Source organism: Athene noctua, chromosome 17 (genome assembly GCF_965140245.1).
Source record: "Athene noctua chromosome 17, bAthNoc1.hap1.1, whole genome shotgun sequence".
Lineage (NCBI taxonomy): Eukaryota > Metazoa > Chordata > Aves > Strigiformes > Strigidae > Athene > Athene noctua.
The window spans coordinates 168638-187420 of record NC_134053.1 but is presented as its reverse complement, the minus strand read 5'-3'; the positions used below and the strand labels follow the sequence as shown (position 1 = coordinate 187420).

General features: G+C 43.8%; 1 protein-coding gene across 4 annotated transcripts in view; it reads left to right on the top strand.

Moving 5' to 3' along the window:
* The window catches only part of ZNRF3 (zinc and ring finger 3), a 120113-nt gene that overhangs the window by 75217 nt on the left and 26113 nt on the right, over positions 1 to 18783 (top strand). For 3 of the 4 annotated variants that reach the window (XR_012634678.1, XM_074920939.1, XM_074920937.1), the window contains exons 3-8: positions 4739 to 4813; positions 7659 to 7790; positions 8695 to 8805; positions 9974 to 10141; positions 12136 to 12238; positions 13000 to 14745. Coding sequence is in view for 3 of the 4 variants with exons in the window: in XM_074920939.1 (XP_074777040.1) it covers positions 4739 to 4813; positions 7659 to 7790; positions 8695 to 8805; positions 9974 to 10141; positions 12136 to 12238; positions 13000 to 14745 (2335 nt within the window). In the remaining variant the exon portion in view is untranslated. Of the gene's footprint in view, positions 1 to 4738; positions 4814 to 7658; positions 7791 to 8694; positions 8806 to 9973; positions 10142 to 12135; positions 12239 to 12999; positions 14746 to 15902; positions 18676 to 18783 lie in introns of those variants that run through there. The other variant, XM_074920936.1, reaches the window with a different exon arrangement.

The window sequence follows — 18783 nt, the reverse complement described above, 5'->3', positions numbered from 1 at the left end:
TCTGGTCTACTTGTTTTGATCAAATCTGTAGCTAGAACAAGGACTGTGAGATTGACAAGGCAATGATTCTTATTCTTCTGGACATGCTGCAATATGAGGTCTAGTAAGTTTAAAGAGAACCCCTAGACACTTGTCTTTCTTGTCCTTTTTATTTTCAACCTATTCACACCAGCTATACTGTAGTATCATTAATGCATAAGACAGCAGATTTTTTGAAGCTTGGAGATTTTTTGCTTTCTAAGGGGAAATGCTACTAACTGGCTTGCTTGTTCCATGCCTGGCTTACGATTAACTGAAATGTCTTTGAACCACTTTTAAGCTGTCCTATACTATGTCAGAGAAAAAGGAGAAAAAAAATCCAACAAACTGATGTGAAGGCTTGAAAATGCTAATTTTAAATGGCATTAATATTTTAAAAAGTATCTGGTAGTTTTAATTCTGTTACAAGAATAGGGATTTATATGCAGTTCTGAGCTAAGTGGATTTTGGGTGGACTTTCAGGGAGTAAAAAAAAAAAAAATCACAGAACTTGAAACCAATACACAAAAACGTTAGTTCGAATGGTGTCTGAATCTGTACACAAGTAAAATCAGTACACAAGAAAATGTTAGAACGGATATTGGAATACAGCTTCTAGCATTTGCTGCTGTGACAGTTGCAATACATTGCTGCAGAATGTTTGGTGCAGCTATGGTCTGAAATTTTCTGCACTTGATTTACTACTTTTGTTACTCCAGATTGCTAGGATAAATTTTAAATACAAATATTATTCCTCATTAGGTGGTTTGCTCTGCCTGTATCACTGCTCCATGATGTTATTGTGCTGTCAATGGACCTTTTCCTGTTTCTTTGCCCTTTCAGCAGTTCTAAAGATTTATTCTTCCCCTCCAATTGTGCAGTATAGGCTACTTCTGCATGGCCAGTCTGTTACCTACATCCACTGAAAATCGTTGTTGTTGCTCTGTCTCCTCTTTGACCCCTGTGCTTGGGGAAGTATTGGAGCTGCATTTATTGAGGCACTCTGAAACTGGTCTGTGAAAGGAATTTGCAGGAATTACCACTGCTCAGATCATCTGAAAACCAGAACTGGAGATTTTTTTTTTTTTTTCCCCTCCTTCTGTAAGCATCCAGACCTGTTGAGGGCCTTCCCACTGCTCTGTAATCAGTATTGATGGGGCCTAAAGGCGGGACTAACACATGGAACAGGAAACTTAATTTAATCAGAGCTATTACTGAGTTGATACAATGAGCAATATGAGATTCAGGCTGTGATTGTCTTGCAGAGTTTCTTCATTTGGGGTGCACGCAGTTCAGGGAGCTGGCTCGAGCTCATCTAGAAAGAGGGCTGCTGTGTGAACAGCATGAACCTTCTTCCTATTGCAGGGATTACCACGTAGGATCATGACAAGAGATGTGTCCAGGAGGACTCCTTGGTTTTGTAACAAATTTTCGCATTTGGAACTTCATGCCTAAAAATGAAAGAAGACACTGAGGAGAGATCTCTTTTTTTCAGCTGTATACCCCCAGGTTTTTGTTAAATCTCCCTTCCTGACCATCTTTGTTCTACCAGAAATAGCTTGAGAGGGTTTTTTTTTTTTTTTAAAGTAAGGAAGGCAGTTCCCAATCACAGCACTTTAGATGTAGTAGCGCACCAAAAAGTAACCACCGTTACTTTTACACCACCGTTCCACATAACACAAGGGGGAAATGCCAGTAAAAGAGTTGCCCCCTGTAAAAAAGGTCTCTCCCTTCCAGAAAAATTACAGTAACTTCAGGCAGTTAAGGTTGTGCTTGTCAGGTGAGATGCCAGATGACTTGTCTCTATCCTAAACAGACCTACTTATGTCTAACCTGTATTTTGTGGCTTATTATCTTTGTACTTAAGGACAAAAGTATTTTTGAATTGCCAATATGGGGCTTAATGAAAATTGCTGCCGTTTGCAGTCTGACTTCTAGGACCACGGCATGCTTAGTGCAAGTACATCAGTGTTGCTGTGCAGTTGAGCCCTGTGTTTCTGCATGTCGGGCAGTGAGCAAGCTGCTGATCTAGACAGAACGCATGTAACTTCCCTGGAGCTCCAGGTGGGAAGTGGGAGCACTTCACAGAAAAAGTAGAAGTTACGATGGTGGCGCTTGCATGTCGCGGCCCTGTAGAACAGGCCCGAGGCCATTGCTCTGTAGCAGTGTTGGCTTTCAGGCCCTGCACGCGCAGGCTCGAAGTGGTCACTCTGAACGGTGATCACTGGGATTACTAAGGATGCAGTTATCAATGTTTTGGGTTTTAGTACTCTTTACAAAAAAGGAAGACTACCGATACGTAGTGATAATGATTTGTTAAACCACAGAAGACAAACGGTCTCGGAAAGGGATATGCCAGCACATTTGCTGCTTTCTGTCACTTGCATGGGAATTGAATTGAGGAGATGACCATGTTTGCCATGGGAATTGTAAAGGTAAAGCACGTACCAGTGCAACTTAATTTTCTTCCTTCGATCCAACGTCTGCCTCTTTTTGATTAGGTTTCGGCCGCTTTGCTTAGAAAAATGATTTAGGGGCAGTCTTGAAATGAAAAAGCCACATGCCTGTTATTTGAAGGGGGACTGAGGTTACCGAGGCAGGCTCTTTCCAAAGACGTTTTGGCTTTCGTTATCCTGCGGGGGGGGGCGGGCCGCGGTGGCACCGGCCCTTCCCGGTGCCCGGCTGAGGCCCCAGCAGCGCCCCGGCCGGTACTGAGCGGCGGTCAAGGGCCGAGGCCCCGGGGGGCAGCGGGGCTGGGCGCTGCTTTTAAAAACGGGCACGGGGGGGCGGCAGCGGCAGCCGCCGTCGCGTTTGCGGCTGCGCTCTGGCCTCCTGCCCGCGGAACCCGCCGGGCCGGGCCGGCGGCCGCCAAGCCGCGGGGGAGCCCCCGCCCTCCCGCCGCTCCCAGGCGGCCCGGCCGCTGCCGCGCTCCCGCCGGGCGAACGAGTCGGGGGGGGGGGGATCGGGGCCCCGGCGAGGAACAAACCCGCGTCCCGCCGCGCCCCCGGGGCTGCCGGGGCCGGCGCCACTTCCGGGGCGGGGCGGGGGCTGCGCCCGGGGCGCGTCGTGTGGGCCGGGGCCGCGCCGCGGAGCCGCCGGCGAAGGGCGACCCGAGCCTCCGGGCCCGGCTGCAGCCGGCCGTGGCCAAACCGCCTCAGCCGGCGGTTCACCCTCTGGCCGGTACCGGCCGCAGCCCTCCGCCTCCGCGCCCGCTCTCGCAGTAGCGAGGAAGACGTGTTCCATCTTGGTGGGGGAAACGCCTGCACTGCTGCGCTGTCCGCTGCTCCTTCAGCGTGTTCGCGAAGCGAAGGGTCCCTTATGAGCCAACCTCTCTAAAAACACCCAGAGATCACAGTGCTTTGCTTGTTGACTGACGATCCTAAAAGAACGATCTGAATGGCCTGAACGGTTCCACAAGCACTGCATCTCTGTAAAAGGTGCCTTCTAGGGAAACCTGGATGAGCTTTCACCTCAGGGACGCTCGGTGGCGAATGCCTAGTGGATTCCTTTTAACATTCCCTCCCCGGCGGCTATTAGTGATTAGCCAAGTGTGCTGACTTCAACGGGGACAAATACCTGCAGGGCTGAGAAAGAGACCCCCTTCGGGAGTTGGTTTCTCTCACGCACTGTCTGATGGGCTTGGTTGATTGGAAACGAAATAAAAGAACAGAGCAAAGAAAGGGACCTGTAGGTGTTCAAACTAACATCTCTGTATTGGCCAGCATTCTTGGAAAACACAGTGATATTTCATAATTTATCACTTTCATATGTTTCTTTTGTATTTCAATTTGAGTTCAGATTCTGCTAGTCTCTACAAAGAGCCAGTGTCCTCTCGTCTAGTGCTGTGATGGTGACAGCTGTCATCACTTGGAGAAATAGTTACTTGCATTCTGCATCCAGCAAAGGTAGTAACAGTTTTGAAAAGTTACTGGGAATGTTTTCTCTGTGGAGCCATTGAGCAACATTTGAACAGAATGTACAGAGGTAGAGTGGCAGAAATTGGTAAAAATACCCTGTCTTAGCCTCGGTGGTTAAAATACTGTTTTCTCTGTCCCGGGGGATTTAAATTTGTTCTAATACCTTCTCCGTGCTGTTGGTAACTCCACGTTTGTATTGTATTTGATGAAAAGCCATGCACTTTTAAGTCTTTTAAATAGGTCTGTCTGATCTTACCTGAGTAAGAAGTGTTGTATGAAACAGTTCTGACCTCTAATGGTCAGAAAGAGCAGTATTCTCTGGGGTACTTTCAGCGAGGATTGTGATGTGCTAGAGTTTGTTGTGACTGTGGGAATGATACTGAAAAGGTATAAAGAACCTGGTCCCCTTTCTGCCCTAGTGAGCTTGTCTCTCCACTTCAGATCACAGGGAAGATTTTTTTTTTAATGGCACTTCCAAGTAGTATGCAAAAAAATAAGAATTTTTTAAAAATTAAGTTATGATTTAGACCTTCCAAAGACTTTATACTTGAATTCCTTTAAAAGCTTGCTGAATAGGGAGTTTGAGAAGGAAAGAGCAGAGAGATTGTAGAAGCTGTAGTGACATTTAACTGCATTCCATGCTGATTCAGAAACTCCTGTGTTTGTAATTGCTCTGTCATTTGTTTTAACTACACAGAAACACAGAATCTTAAGTTTGCTCTCTGGAGATGAGGAGAGGGAGTCATTTTTGAGGTAAGTCATCTTCTGGGGTGGGACTGAGTATGCTGTCTTTCTTATTGCAGGCAAAACGAGCAGTACAGCGAGGAGCCACAGCGGTCATCTTTGATGTTTCTGAAAACCCAGATGCCATTGATCAGGTATGAAGAAGGGAGCCTAGTTTTACTACAGCCTCCATTGGGTTCTTTTAGGGTTGCTGAGGTGAGACATGAGAGCATATAGATTTCGGAGCACACCTGCCTGAAAATGGGCAACTACTGACCCTGAGTAACATGGTGCTGTGGATTTCCTGCTCATCTTCTGACAGACAAGAAGCAATGGAGGTGTTGAGAATGAGAAAGAGAAAAGTTTGGGGAGTTATGTTTCTCTTCTAACCTTTGCTAGAATCCAGGACTGGGGTTGAGGTTTTGAGAAACGATGGCAAGCTTTTTGTGGCCCGTTACCTAGTTGAGGTTTTCTTTGCTCAGCTCTGCGTACAAAACACAGGGTGTTTGGCACTACCCAGCTTGTGATCGATATTGTTGTTGAGCAGCTGCTATTTCTGAGGTTGCAAAATGGCTTTCAAACCTGGTTCTAAGCAAGATTCTTACAAACATTTCTTGTTCACAGCTGATGTCTGGCCTACATATTTTGTGGACAAGCGGGGTTGGGGGGAGGAGGGGGGGGCGGTGTCTCTGTACAACTTCCATCCTTTCATTTGAAGTGGGAGGGGTAATAGCTCTGTGAAATGCTTTGGCAAGATCCTTCCAGCCAATTCTGAGTTATTTGAGTAGAGAGAAGAAATGTAACAAGCACAAAAATAATCTGCATTTCATTTAGTCTTGTTTTGTCTTGAAACAAACCTGCTGTTTCTACTACAGAAGAGACAAGTAAAGCTGAATGTTTTTAAGTGCAGCCTGAGTTTCTGGGGGAAAAGAGAGACCATCAGTGTTTACATTTTAAAAGCTGGCTTTAATTCTGAAATGAGCATCTGTTGGACAAAGGAATGCAGACCCTGTGCAATGGATGCTTTGAGGACTGTGCTCTCTGCATGTGCATCAAGGCTACAGCCTTGATCTTGCAAACATTCTCAGGGATATTTTTTCCCCTTTTATACACAAGAAAAATATCTGCATGTAACCTGTCTTTTTCCATTTTTTTTCTCTGTGTTACAGCTTCCAGTTATTTTCAGTCACCCTGCTCTGAACTGTCAGTGTATAATTACTGCCTCTTGCTCTCTTCCCTCTACCAGCAACAGCTGTCCTTCCTTGATTCCTGATAATAAACTGCATGGAACTTTCCCCAGTAGCTGGGAAAATAGTCTAGTGGATGACTGAATATTTTGGGTGTACCAATAAAATGAAAGGAGGTTGGTGGCTTGGTGCAGTAGCTGACAAAGTACGCTCTGTTAAAGGACAGAGCAGCAGCCTGTGCAAACACAGACAGGAGAGGAATGACTAGACCTAGCTTTCAGACTCTAAATGTAAGAGTTATTTTATTGGCTCCCTTCTCATGCTGCTCTGGACACTTGTGTTTCATGCATTTTGATTCTCAGCCAAAGTCTTCAGAACCTTTAACATCATGGATGTTGTGGTTTAGGCCCAGCTGGCAACTAAACTCCATGTGGCCACTTGCTCGCTCCCCCCTGCCAGTGGGATGGGGAGGAGAAAATACAAGAAAAGATTGATTGGATTCAAGTACTTTAGCTAGATTTTAGCTCCTCAAAAGACATCTGTCTTAATAGTTTGATCAATGTTCTCAGAAGCCCAGTCAAATATTAGGAAGAATCTGTTTTAAAGTCTCAGTGAAATCTGTCACTATCATCTGGGCAGATTAAGTAGAGCACTTCATAAGCAGGATGATAAGACCCTGATATTAGTTGGTGATATCTACGTGTTTTATAACAGGTCGTATCAACAGTGTAGATAGGGTATCTCTGCCATACACTATTCTTGTTCACTTTGCTCACGCTTCTGTCATCTGATTCCTTTCCCCTGTACCGTTTCCATATTTCCACCTGTTTGTCAGTGCCTTCAAGGTTTGTACCAACTAGCCTCTGTACCAGGATTTTTCCTGTGGATTGGAATAAGCTCTATGAATTTATCACGTTGGTGCCATTTTGTAACAGAACAATTCTCTTGTTATTCCCCTCTCTGGTATATAGTTTATTAGATTTTTGTTTTGTTTTTCTGGATTTGTTGGCCAGAGAAATTATGCAGTCTCCACACTTGAAGGTTTTCAACATCTGACTGGATAAAGCCCTGAGCAGCCTGGTCTGATGTCGCAGTTGACGCTGCCTTGACCAGGAGGTTGGACTTGTGGGGTGCCTTCCCACCCACGTTATTTTCTGATTCTGTGATTTCTCCTTTCAGAAAAACTTACCTGGACCTGGAAGGAAGTTTCAGGGTGAATTAAGCTGTCTACTCATATGCTTTAGTCTTTGAGGTCCTCATCCTGCAGTCAATAGCTCTAGTGGTTGCTGGAACCCAAATAGCTGTTTGAATGGGTTTGCTGAGTTAAGCATCAGAAATTACAGACTTTCACTAGGTACAGAGAGCCTGAAAGACAGGACTCTGACATGAGATTGTTCAGAAAGCTGAAGAAATTTGTATATGAATAATATAACTACAAAGCTGAAGTAACAAAAGGTTCTGAAAATGTAGCAAGGCCATTTTTTTTTTGAGAGTACAGATTTTAACTCATCACAGTATTGATGTATGCACTGGCACATAATGTGGTTAAGTTAAATCTGCTGTTCAGAAATAACATTTGCCTATCCTTAATCTTCGTTTTGGTCAGTGAAAAAAAAGCAGCTTAAGTCAAAAGTTTAAGTCATGTTTAACTCTGTAGAATACTTAAGTGAAGGTCTGTGCTAGAAGAGAACAATTGGTGCTTGAACTGATTCCATGTTCATATTCCTTGACTCTTCTCTCCATTGTCCAAAAGAGGTAGTTTTCCTGAAACGTGCCTTTTGAGTAGATTTGTTTGTTTGTTTGTTTGTTCTAGCTGAACCAGGGTTCAGAGGACCCTCTGAAGAGACCAGTGGTGTATGTGAAGGGTGCTGATGCTGTCAAGCTAATGAACATAGTTAACAAGCAGAAAGTGGCACGAGCAAGGATTCAGCATCGCCCCCCACGGGTGAGACTTTAAGAAACTTTAGATATTACATTGCTGTTACTTAATGCAGTGCTTGCTAACTGCACAGAGTGTGGAGGTGTTTTGTTGCTCCCCATAAGCATTAATAAATGTAAAATTCTGTTGACCTAAATAAATTGAGCAGCTGCACTGTGGACAAGCAGCTACACTTGATGTAAGTATGGAATCCACAATGTGGTATCTGCTCTCTTTCATAACAATCCTTTTGAAAATATAACTGGCTAAAAAATTTATGTACTAGAAGTTTTCCTTTTTTCTTAGTTAAATAACTTAGTTAATACACACTCCTGGTAGTTCAGGTTTGTAAGGTGATCTGCCCTGTGTTAACAAATAATTCTGTGTGGTTAATTACTTGATACCTGATATTTGTAATTATAAAATTGTTTTTCTAGAGTTTTTTTTGAACGCTCTCTATATGTAGTTTACAGAAGAACAAAGCTAGAGGTTATCCATGTCCCAGTTACCACATTGGGTTTTTTGCATTTTTATGGTATTCTTCTGTTAAGAAAAGTATTTGAGAAGCTGATCATTCACTGAAAATTCAAATGTTGATTTTCACTCACTTAAGTACACAAGCAAACCAATAAATCATGAAAATTTGTGTTAGTCTGAATCACTCTGTTAAAAAAACCTGGGTTTTGTGGAATGGGTCCAGAGACACTAAATCTGACATCTCGTGACTGGCATTCTGATTATTTCATTCACTTGCAGCAACATATGAAACCCAGGTTTTGTCTCGTAGAATCCTAGTTAATGAACAGTGTGTACTTTTGACTTTTGCTGTTGTGACTGTGTACATTTGGCACTTGTAGGGAAGAGAAAGGAACAACAGATCTGAGTATGATCTAAAGCAAGGAAAAATAACATATTTGTTTTAATTTTTAAGCAACCCACCGAGTACTTTGATATGGGAATTTTCCTGGCCTTCTTTGTGGTTGTGTCTCTTGTTTGCCTCATTCTTCTTGTCAAGATCAAACTGAAGCAGCGACGTAGTCAGGTAAGAGCGGTAATGGGATATTCACTGAATGCGGAAGGTTGGCTCCTCATACTGTGACCTAGAACTTGCTCTCTGCTTTTGGAAGTGCTGGACGCTGACTTACGATAGCCATCTTTGTGGGAAGGGTTTTATCCATGGGTGTAGGCCTTTGGGAAAATTGGAGATGTCTTTTAAAGGAGATTTACACTGACCTGTGATGTTCATTCAGTTAAATCCTGAAATGAAAAGAGTGTGGAAGCAGACTGTTTGGCCATTGCCAAGAAATAACATTTCTGGTTGTTCAGAGGTTGATTGTCAGTAGCACTGGTGTATTTCTATAGAAGTCCAAGCTCTTGTTGCTGTATCATGGAGAGAATATCAGGATTGAAAATAAATTTAACTCTTTTCGATAGAATAACATCTATTGATTCTTAATGGCAGAGGTTTGGAGGTAAAAAGTTTGTTTAGGAGAAATCCTAGGTGAGATACTTGAAAGTGAAAGGGGAAGCTAATCAACTCTGAAGTTTGTAGTTGTAAACTGCCCAGTATATACAAGTAAAAGGAATGCAGAGCACTGTAGATGCTTAGGACTCTTGCTTTGGGCACATTGAGTAGGAACACAGAGATGTTACGGGCCAACAGCAGTGTGTTAAAAGGGGGGATGATAAATTCTACAGTAAAATGAAAAGAACCCACTGCCTTCCTAAACTGCTGTTATTGATGAAATTTGAGGGGAGAATAATACAGCTAATTTAGTAACATTTCATTTTAATCCCTCTGAAGTATTGCTTCTGGTAATATGGTGGTAACAGCATAATGGGGCATTACAGTCAATACTGACAGTTCAAAACAAGTTCCTGGCCAAGTCTTCTGTGTTGCCGTGAGTAGTTGCTGCCTGTCAGTTGAGCAGTTGCAGTGTATCCCAGTTGTCAGCACCTTCACTCCGTTTCAATTCAAAGTAGCTTATCATTCTGCATGTGGCATACATTCTTTTTGTCAGGCTTGTGATCTGAATTCTAATTAGCCTTCTCTCTGCCTGATTTATGAAATTGTACATTAGTCTGGGCCTGGCATGTTTTCATAAGATACATTAATGTGATACGGTGGTGTTTCTTTGCTACCGCACTATAGTACCTTATGCAGCAATGTTGCCTTTTTTTTTTCCCTTTCTTTCTTTCTTCTGTTGTAGAATTCCATGAACAGGCTTGCAGTGCAAGCACTGGAAAAAATGGAGACCAGGAAGTTTAAGTCCAAAAGTAAGGGACACCGGGAGGGTAGCTGTGGAGCACTGGACACACTCAGTAGCAGCTCCACCTCTGACTGTGCCATCTGCTTGGAGAAGTACATTGATGGGGAGGTAAAGGATAAATGGTTTCTTCAACATGGGCTGAGAATGTAGCTGGTTTATTTTAGCACTGTGTTCCGGGGCTGGTGGGTACATTGTGTACTGAGGTGGTGCTGCTTGCCAGACTGATGACAATGAGTAGTCGGCTCAGCCTCAGCTGCAATCTTCAGCTCCCAAAGAAATCTCGGGGCCTTTTGGCATACTGCAGAGTGAGAGATCTCGTTCTGCAAGCCAGTACCTCTATCAAGTTACTTTTCTGAGGAAGAACTCATAAAGAAGTCAAGGTTACCTCGGCATTTAGTTCTCTGGGTATTTTTAACAAATCGTGTGCTAAGGTGATGGTGCACACAAGCTCGGTTGGACGTAAGGGATGCATCTTGTTTTTCATTTCTCAAGCTTTGATGGCACCTTGTCTTTAAAATGTCAGGTATGCAGCACTGCTGTGAAACCAGAGGAGGAGAAGGAGGTGATGCCAAAAGGTTCAGGAACCATTTTTTGACTTCTCAATTACCATCGCTGCATTGACGTTAAAGCTTGCCTTCTGTGACACAGTTCTACCCAGAGGAAGTAATGAAAGGATGAAATAGAAAATAGACTCCTTAGAATAGAGGCAGTCAATAATCACAGCTTTAACTTTCATATAAAAAAATTGTTTGAGGACATTTTGAAATGATTCATCATCTCTAAGGCAACAGAAAACACCAGCTGCAGTATTTGAGTGCTACAAGCTACAAACAGAAAGTTAATAAAGTTAGCTGATGGGAAATTAGTCAGAGTAGCAGGGATGAAGGCAGACAAGAACCTCAGAAGAGCTGTGCAAAACTGAACAGGAAATTCAATGCATGAACTTCAGCATGAAGTGATACACATAGGGAAGAGCTTCACATGTAGTAGTGATGGGTTATGAGGTGAGTATTGCTGTTCAGGAGCAAGATCTTGAAGCTGGTTTAGATAGCCTTGTGAAAGCAGGTCAGTGCTTTGTGGCAGTCAAAAAGGCAAATCAAATATTAGAAATGAGACAGGGCTAGAGAATTGAACAGAAAACATAATTGCACCACTGTATAAGGTCAGTCATGCTCTCTGGGTACTGTGTGTACTTCTGATTTCATTTCACAAAAGATGCGTTGGAAGTGAAGGTGCTTCAGAAAAGGGCAGTCTCAAAGTGATCAAAGATTTGGAATGGTTTCTATACAAAAAAATGACTGACTGGGCTTAGGACTGATTAGTCCTAGATTACTTTGGGGCAGAATGAGTACAAAATTGTGAGTGGAGAGCATGAACAGGAATCAGGCATTCATTTTTTTTCCAATACAAGTTTGGGTGCAATTAAGTGAAACTGCTAGGATACAATCTGGATCAAAATGTGGTGTGTCTCTGCCAGCAGGTAGTAAGTAGCCCTGTGGAACTTCCTGCCAGAGCATGTTACAAATTCAGAACTTGAGCTCATGGGGAGACTTCAACAGTACTCGGAAGAAAGATCTGTTACAGGTTTCTGAACTGGTAGATATCCAGCTCGGGAAGTCTCGTAAACAGATAATAGCTGAAGGATGAGAGTGCTGGGCAAGGGAAAAAGTGTCATATACGTTGTGTTGGTTTTGCTTTTCCCTGAGTGTTTTCAATTGCTAATAGTTGTAGGCAAGATGCATCATTAAGTGGACTCTATTGATAAATATTTTTTTAAAGTTTATTTAATATATCAAGGAAAACTGTAATCATGGGCTCCTTCAAGGTGTTAGGTCATAGGGACACACAGCTTAAATTGTCCTAAAGAAAAGTATTCTGCATGGAGTTCTAACGTGCCTGCAGACTATTCTTTTAGTGACACCTGATCACTGGCTGTTGTGCTTTGGCTGTGTTGAACAGATGGCATTTTCTTCCTTCTTGCCACTTTGAGACTAATAATTGATTCATTTAGTAGCTAGCTTGAAAAAAACTAGGAATAAGCTGTGAAAAATTCACTCATTAGGAAGGAGTATTTTTTCACGTTCCTTCATCTGTTCCTGTAGGAACTGCGTGTCATTCCCTGCACTCACCGATTTCACAAGAAATGTGTGGATCCGTGGCTACTGCAGCATCATACCTGCCCTCACTGCCGCCATAACATCATAGGTAAGCGCTGCACCCGGGTGCTCTGCTGTGTTGTCCATTTCGGGCTTAACAGCCTACAAGGTGAAACAGAAATTGTGCCTGTTTGTGAATCTCCACAGAGCTGATAGTCTTTATTGTAACACAACCCTAGAGACAGTTAGGACTAACTCCTTTAAAAACGGCTGCGTGCCCTGGAGTAACAGGTCACATTCCTGGTTTCCCTCGGTCTGGGTGCGATGCCCAGCAGAGGACAGCATCGGTCAGCTTCTGAATGCAAGGAGGACAAACAGATATAATAGACGGGTATGTTTTCTCTGGGTAATTATGAAGAAAAGACTATGTATTGTTTTTTATTTTTCCATGGTCTTTTAACTTGGAATGTGGTTTCCTTTATTTGCCCTCTCCCCCTTCCATTTCCTCTGTCCTGAAAAAATTTTCTATTAATACACATTTATGTAAAATAATGTATAAAATGAAAACTCTGGCAACGACTTAACTTGCAAGATCAGGAATACTGTGTAAGCAGAAGGTTTTGCATATATGAAAACAGTATCTGAAATCACTCATTTTCCTTTTCAAGCGAATACAGTTGTGTTTCAAAGGCTTCCAGGCAGATGCTCTTGACTTGTCTTTGTTATTTTTCCTTTTGTGTAAAAAATTGTTGCCTGTTGTGTGCATAATGTAATGAGATACAGAACAAAATATCCTTCTGTCTTGCATAAAATATTTTCCCTTTTATTCCCTCCTACTTCTGTTTCTCCACTTCTATTTCTCTCATTCAGAACAGAAGAAGGGAAATGCAGGTCCAGTCTGCCTGGAATCCATCAACCCAGCCCGCAGCCGGCAGCAGAGGGTGATTCTGCCCGTCCATTACCCAGGCCGGGTGCACAGAGCCAACCCGATAACAGCGTATCCCACGCGGACAAGCATGGACCCTCATGGAAACCCTATCACAGTGCTTACAGTCGAGCGACATGGTGAACAGAGCCTCTACCAAGCTCCGTCCCCAGCCTATATCCGGAGCTACCAGCCTATTCATTTGGACCATGCTTTAAACACGCATCACTGCAGCCTGGAGCATAGGGCTTACTCTCCAGCTCACAACTTCCGAAGACCCAAGTTTGGTGGACGCAGCTTCTCCAAAGCGGCGTGCTTTTCCCAGTACGAGACCATGTATCAGCACTACTACTTCCAAGGCCTTAGTTACCCTGAGCAAGATGGACAGCTTCCAGCTGGCATTTCCTCAAAGGGTCCTTCCCGTGCCTTTCAGCCTGGTAGCAGCATGCTTTTCCCTCCTGTGGTACACGTAGTGCCCTCGTCCCGCCTGGAGAGCGGCAGTACCTCCAGCTTCAGCTGCTATCATGGCCATCGTTCAGTGTGCAGCGGGTATTTGGCCGACTGTCCTGGGAGCGACAGCAGCAGCAGCAGCTCTGGTCAGTGCCACTGCTCCTCTAGTGATTCCATGGTTGACTGCACCGAGGTCAGCAACCAAGGGGTTTACGGGAGCTGCTCCACCTTTCGCAGCTCTTTGAGCAGTGACTATGACCCCTACGTTTACCGCAGTAAGAGCCCTTGCCGAGCGGGTGAGGTCGGTGGCACAACCAGGGGTGCAGTTGTTCTCTTGGAGGGGCCCGCCCAGGACGAGCTTCCAGCCCCCAGTCACAGTCTGGCGGGTGCTGACTGCCGGCCTGTGCCATCTTCTTCCTCAGGGGACCAACTGTCTAACTGCAGCATGGATATGAACTACAGCAGTAATTCCTCACTGGAGCACAGGGATCCAAATGGCACTACCTCAGAGGGAGGACACGAGGCCACTCCCGGTGCTGCCTTGGATGTTAAAAGGAACTGGAAGAATCCCGAGATAGCGGGGCCGCTCGTGGAGCAAGCGTGCGCATGCTGCTTTGAACTCCAGCACTCTGCCCTGGAGTCCGGCAGCGGCACGGCCGACTGCAGCGCGCTCTTCCTCAGCCCTCCGCTCTGGGGCACGTGTGGCCCTGGGATAGAACCACAGTCAGGGAGCACCCCGGGCTTGTACAGTATTAACTCAGACCACTTGCATAGGACAGATGGGGTGAAATACGAGGGGTTGCCCTGCTGCTTCTATGAAGAGAAGCAGGTAGCCTGTAGTAGCAACAGTGGCAGTGGAGGTGGTGGCTGCTATACAGAAGACTATGCAGTGAACGTGCAGTACACGCTTCCTGATGACACCTTGCCAAGCTGCTGTAAGGGTGTATGTGATCTGGGTCAACGCATTCCCATAATTCCTGAAGACAGAGACTGTGAGCTGATCCTACCTACAGAGTGCCAAGGGACCCACGCAGGAGGCTGCAGTTCCTGGGATGGAACACCTGAGCTAGATACTTACCTGCACTGCCAAGGTCTCGGAGAGGTACAGGACGAGAGGGAGGTGTGCTATGAGGCAACATCATTCCTGCGGCAGAACTACTCTCAGGAGGAGGAAGCTGGAATGCTCTTCCCCGGTCCCACTCCCAACTCCCAGAAGCTGATGACAACCACAATGGCCACAGGTAGTATGTGTGCTTTTTTGGATTACTCGCTACCTTTCTGTCCTAGCCTATGAAATGCTCCAGCTTCCTAGGTACCTGCAGCCATAAAGTTTATTGCCACCCTTTGTGTAAGAGTAGGTTATCGACTAATCCTTCACCCAGAAGTGCTGTTCTCTTGTTACCTGTGCTCACTTGGTCATAGCTAGAGGAATAGAAGATCATAGTTTACTAAGTAAGAGAAAAGCTTTCATACTCATGTATCCAAGGTGTTTATCTAACACCTTTATCATGTATCTCACATGTTTAAGTAAGGTAAGAGCTTTCATACTCATCCTTTGTGGGGAAGGGAAAAAGTAATTGCAAGTACCAGGCCCCCATTAGAGCTTCTACAGCCAGGGACACAGTGACAGTCACGGCAGCAGTGGCAAGGTGCCTAAGCAGGCACGGCTGCAGTCTGGGAGGGGACAGACAAACTGAAGAACTAAAAAAAAAAAAAGAGTGAAAAGGTTGGAATTGCTATAGTAGAAGAATATGTGGGAAAGTCTCTGCTGTTGACATACCCTAAGAACCACTAGCAGGATGAAGGGGGGTAGTCCTTACCTCTCTTGCTAGGGCTGCTTTTAAAGATGTTTAGAGAATGGTAGGATACCCTAGGTTGGTAGGGACCTCAGGCTGTCATCTAGTCCTGCTCAAGTCAGAGCCAGCTCTGAGATCAGACCAAGTTATTCAGCTTGTCAGATTAGGCTATGTTTATCTGGTCAGGCCATGACAACCTCCAGGGACGTAGAGCGCACTCCTTTTGGGCCCCTTGTTCCCGTGCTTGACTGCCAGCATGGTGAAAAGATTTTCCTTATATCCAGCCTGAACATCTCATGTTTCAACTTAAGCTCCTCACCTCTTGTCCAAAATGCATCACTGTGAAGACCCTGGCTCCATCGTTGTGACAACCTCCATGCAGGTATTGCAGAGCTGCTGGGGGGTGCTGCCAAAGCTTTCTCTTCTGCAGGCTGAACAAGCCCCAGCCCTCAGCCTCTTCTCATGGGGTGAGTGCTCCAGCCCTCTGAGCATCTTGGCTCTCTGCTGAACTCGCTCCAGTCAATCGATGTCTTGTTCTGGGGGCCCCAAAACTGGATGCAGTATTCAAGATGCAATGTTCCTTAGTTTTCTTTATCCTTCAGGTGCTGGATCTCATCCTTTGGAGAGAAGCCAAATCGGTGACTAGACCTGTCCAGATGATCCCAGATGGAGAAGCAGAGCTTATCAGAGACTCCAAATTCTCATGGACTTAATTTTTTTTAAAGCTTTGATAAACACACAAAAGTGGTAATGTGGAGAAGTCCCTCCCACACTTCCCATACTCTTTCTCTGAGTCCACATCAGCTTGATTATCTCCTTTGTCCCTCTTGCCTGAAGCCTTCAGGCCTCCATTTGTGTTCAAAGCCCGTGTGGGACATGGTGTGGAGCATTTCTGAGCTCTAGTGCCATTTCTATATTAACGACAAAGTGTTATTTATATTTTCTTTTTAGAAGTGACCGTGTCAGCTCTTGCGGAGGGGTAACACGGTGTGATAAATAAGCCAGGCTATGTGTAGATGCTTATCTCCTACTTAAAGGAGTCCGGCCTTCGATAAGCTCAGGGCTACACCTGCCTTAGAAACCAGATAGCACCTTGAAATATAGTAGTCCAGAGGGATGCAGCTGCTGAATGGATGCTCAGATACCGACTAGTCCTAGTAGCCAGCAAGTTATATGAGTGCTTTTGAGGGAGGTGAAGCATTGGACTGTCTCCTTTCTCTTCCTTCCTCCCCCTTTCATGCTGCTCTGATGATTTGGCTGAGAAGGGTCTCCTGCCATTATGATTAGTTTTAACAGAGTGAGGGTAGGGAAACTGGTAGCTGAGAATGTTCTCATCCTTGCTTCCTGCTAAACCATGGACCTCATTGTATCTTCTGACTGGTGAAGCATGCTGGGGATCCCTCCCTCAAACATGCTAGAAGAAAGTGCTTGGAAAAGGTAATACCTTTGTAGGTAACGAACCTTGCCTTCCACAGGAAGTTTTTCAGGCACCTGTAGCCCCTGTTACGGCTGTGAGGAATGCTGGCATATGCAGGAAAACAGCTTGCAGGGGGCTTGCAGCTTGGCTGGCTCATTTTGGAAGCGGGTCAGGTGTCTTACTTCCTTACAGACTGCAGGCATGCCTAAGGGAAGCAGTGCTTGTCACCTTTTGTGCATGTGGGAGAGTGAGGGACTTGATTTAATCATTTCTTCTTTGCTGTGGTTGATGTAGCTTCCATAGATGGATCTGTTTTAAAGGTTTCTTGGGCCCAGCCAGTTGCGTTTCATTTTTGTCTTGTGTACAGAGCGCTCTCTGTACCCCATTAGCCTGGGCACATACTTTTTGTTCTTGTTCTTGTACTAGTGGGGATGTTTGTTATCATGAGATAATATATGTCGTCACTTCTGATAGCAATTGTTTCCTGTGGAAACAGCAGCTTCTGAGTAAGAGGCTACCATAGCATGGTTTAAATTGCCTGTCATGCTGCATGTGCCTGAGGACACAGTGTCATCCTGTCTGGTGTATTCACAGCAGGAATTCTCCTAAAGGGAAACTAATTATTTAATGCCCACAGTGCCAGTCTTCTGAAAAGATTTGTCCAAAGTTCCATACACTTTGGAGATACTTAAAAGACATGAAAAAGAGATATACACCTCATGTTACATTTTCTGCCAAAGTAATGTCCTTGACATCAGCAGGCTGATTGTGAGAACCAGCAAAGTTAATTTGTCTGCTTTATAGTCACAAATTAAACATTTTAAGAGAAACAAACATCTAAGAACAGATACGTTCATCTGTTTACTTTTACTTTCTGTATTCAGTAAGTTAGGAAAAAATAATTCTATTTAAAGGAATTAACATTAAATATTTTTAAATGAACAAACACAGCTGTTCAGAGAATTAGTACAAGGCAATATCTGGGTATAAGGTCAAAAGAAGAATTCCAATAAACACATTTTCTGTGTATAAAGCTTATTGAAAAAATATTCATTCTCTGAATGACTGAATTGGTAAGTGTCGGGAGAATAAACTCTAAAGGTTTGGGTTTTTTTCTTTGGTTGTTTTTTTTAAGTCTTACCTTTCTCCTTCCTCCACTCAAAAGAAATGCATTGTACAACTGTGGTATACTACCTTGGCTATTCTGCTTGGTGTTTTGTGAGGCACTGTCTAAGGCCACCTGAGATGCCTTTTGCTCTATAACTACACAGCATGTTGTGGTAAAATGTGGTTATAAAAAAGAAATTTTAATATTCTGGCTCATGGTGTTCCTGGATGTACTGGTCTCATTCACATTTTCTGGAAATCTCTGCCAGTGCAACAGTCTCTGCAGGCCTTACCACAGAGGTGCCCTACACCTGCTTTCTGTGTTTGGTTTTGTATTCAACATCTAGTTAATTCCCTGCTACCTGTATGTCCATACAGACTTACAGGCTAGCTGGCCATGGTAGAAAGTTTTTATAACAAACTGTCTTTTTACTACTTACATGAACAGTTTTCATTGTGTTTGGCTCATGAGGCACTATTTAAAATGTTTTTAATTAAAGTTATAGCACTTAAATTGTTTTGTATAAAATTTGCTGTAAAGATTTGTAATATGGTCAAAGGGCTCTTTCTCCTTCATTACCATTTTTAAAAATGTTTTAAAAGCTAGAAAACATCTTGTATATATTCTGTATATGTATAGCAGCACATTTCATCTATGGAAATATGTTCTCAGAATATTTATTTACTAATATATTTATCTTAAGCCATGTCTTATGTTGAGAGTGTGTGACATTATTGTAATAATCATTGAAAATCACTAACATGAGGCCCTGTAAATACATGATAATTGCACACAAAGATTTTACAATACTTGCCGACCAAAAATGATTTAAGAAAAGTTGTAGTTACCTGCAGTTTTGTAAGAAAGTGTACAAATGTCTGTATTAAAAAAAAAAAAAAAAAAAAAAAAAAAAAAGGAAAAACCACACAAAAATACAGTTCTATTGCATATACATGTG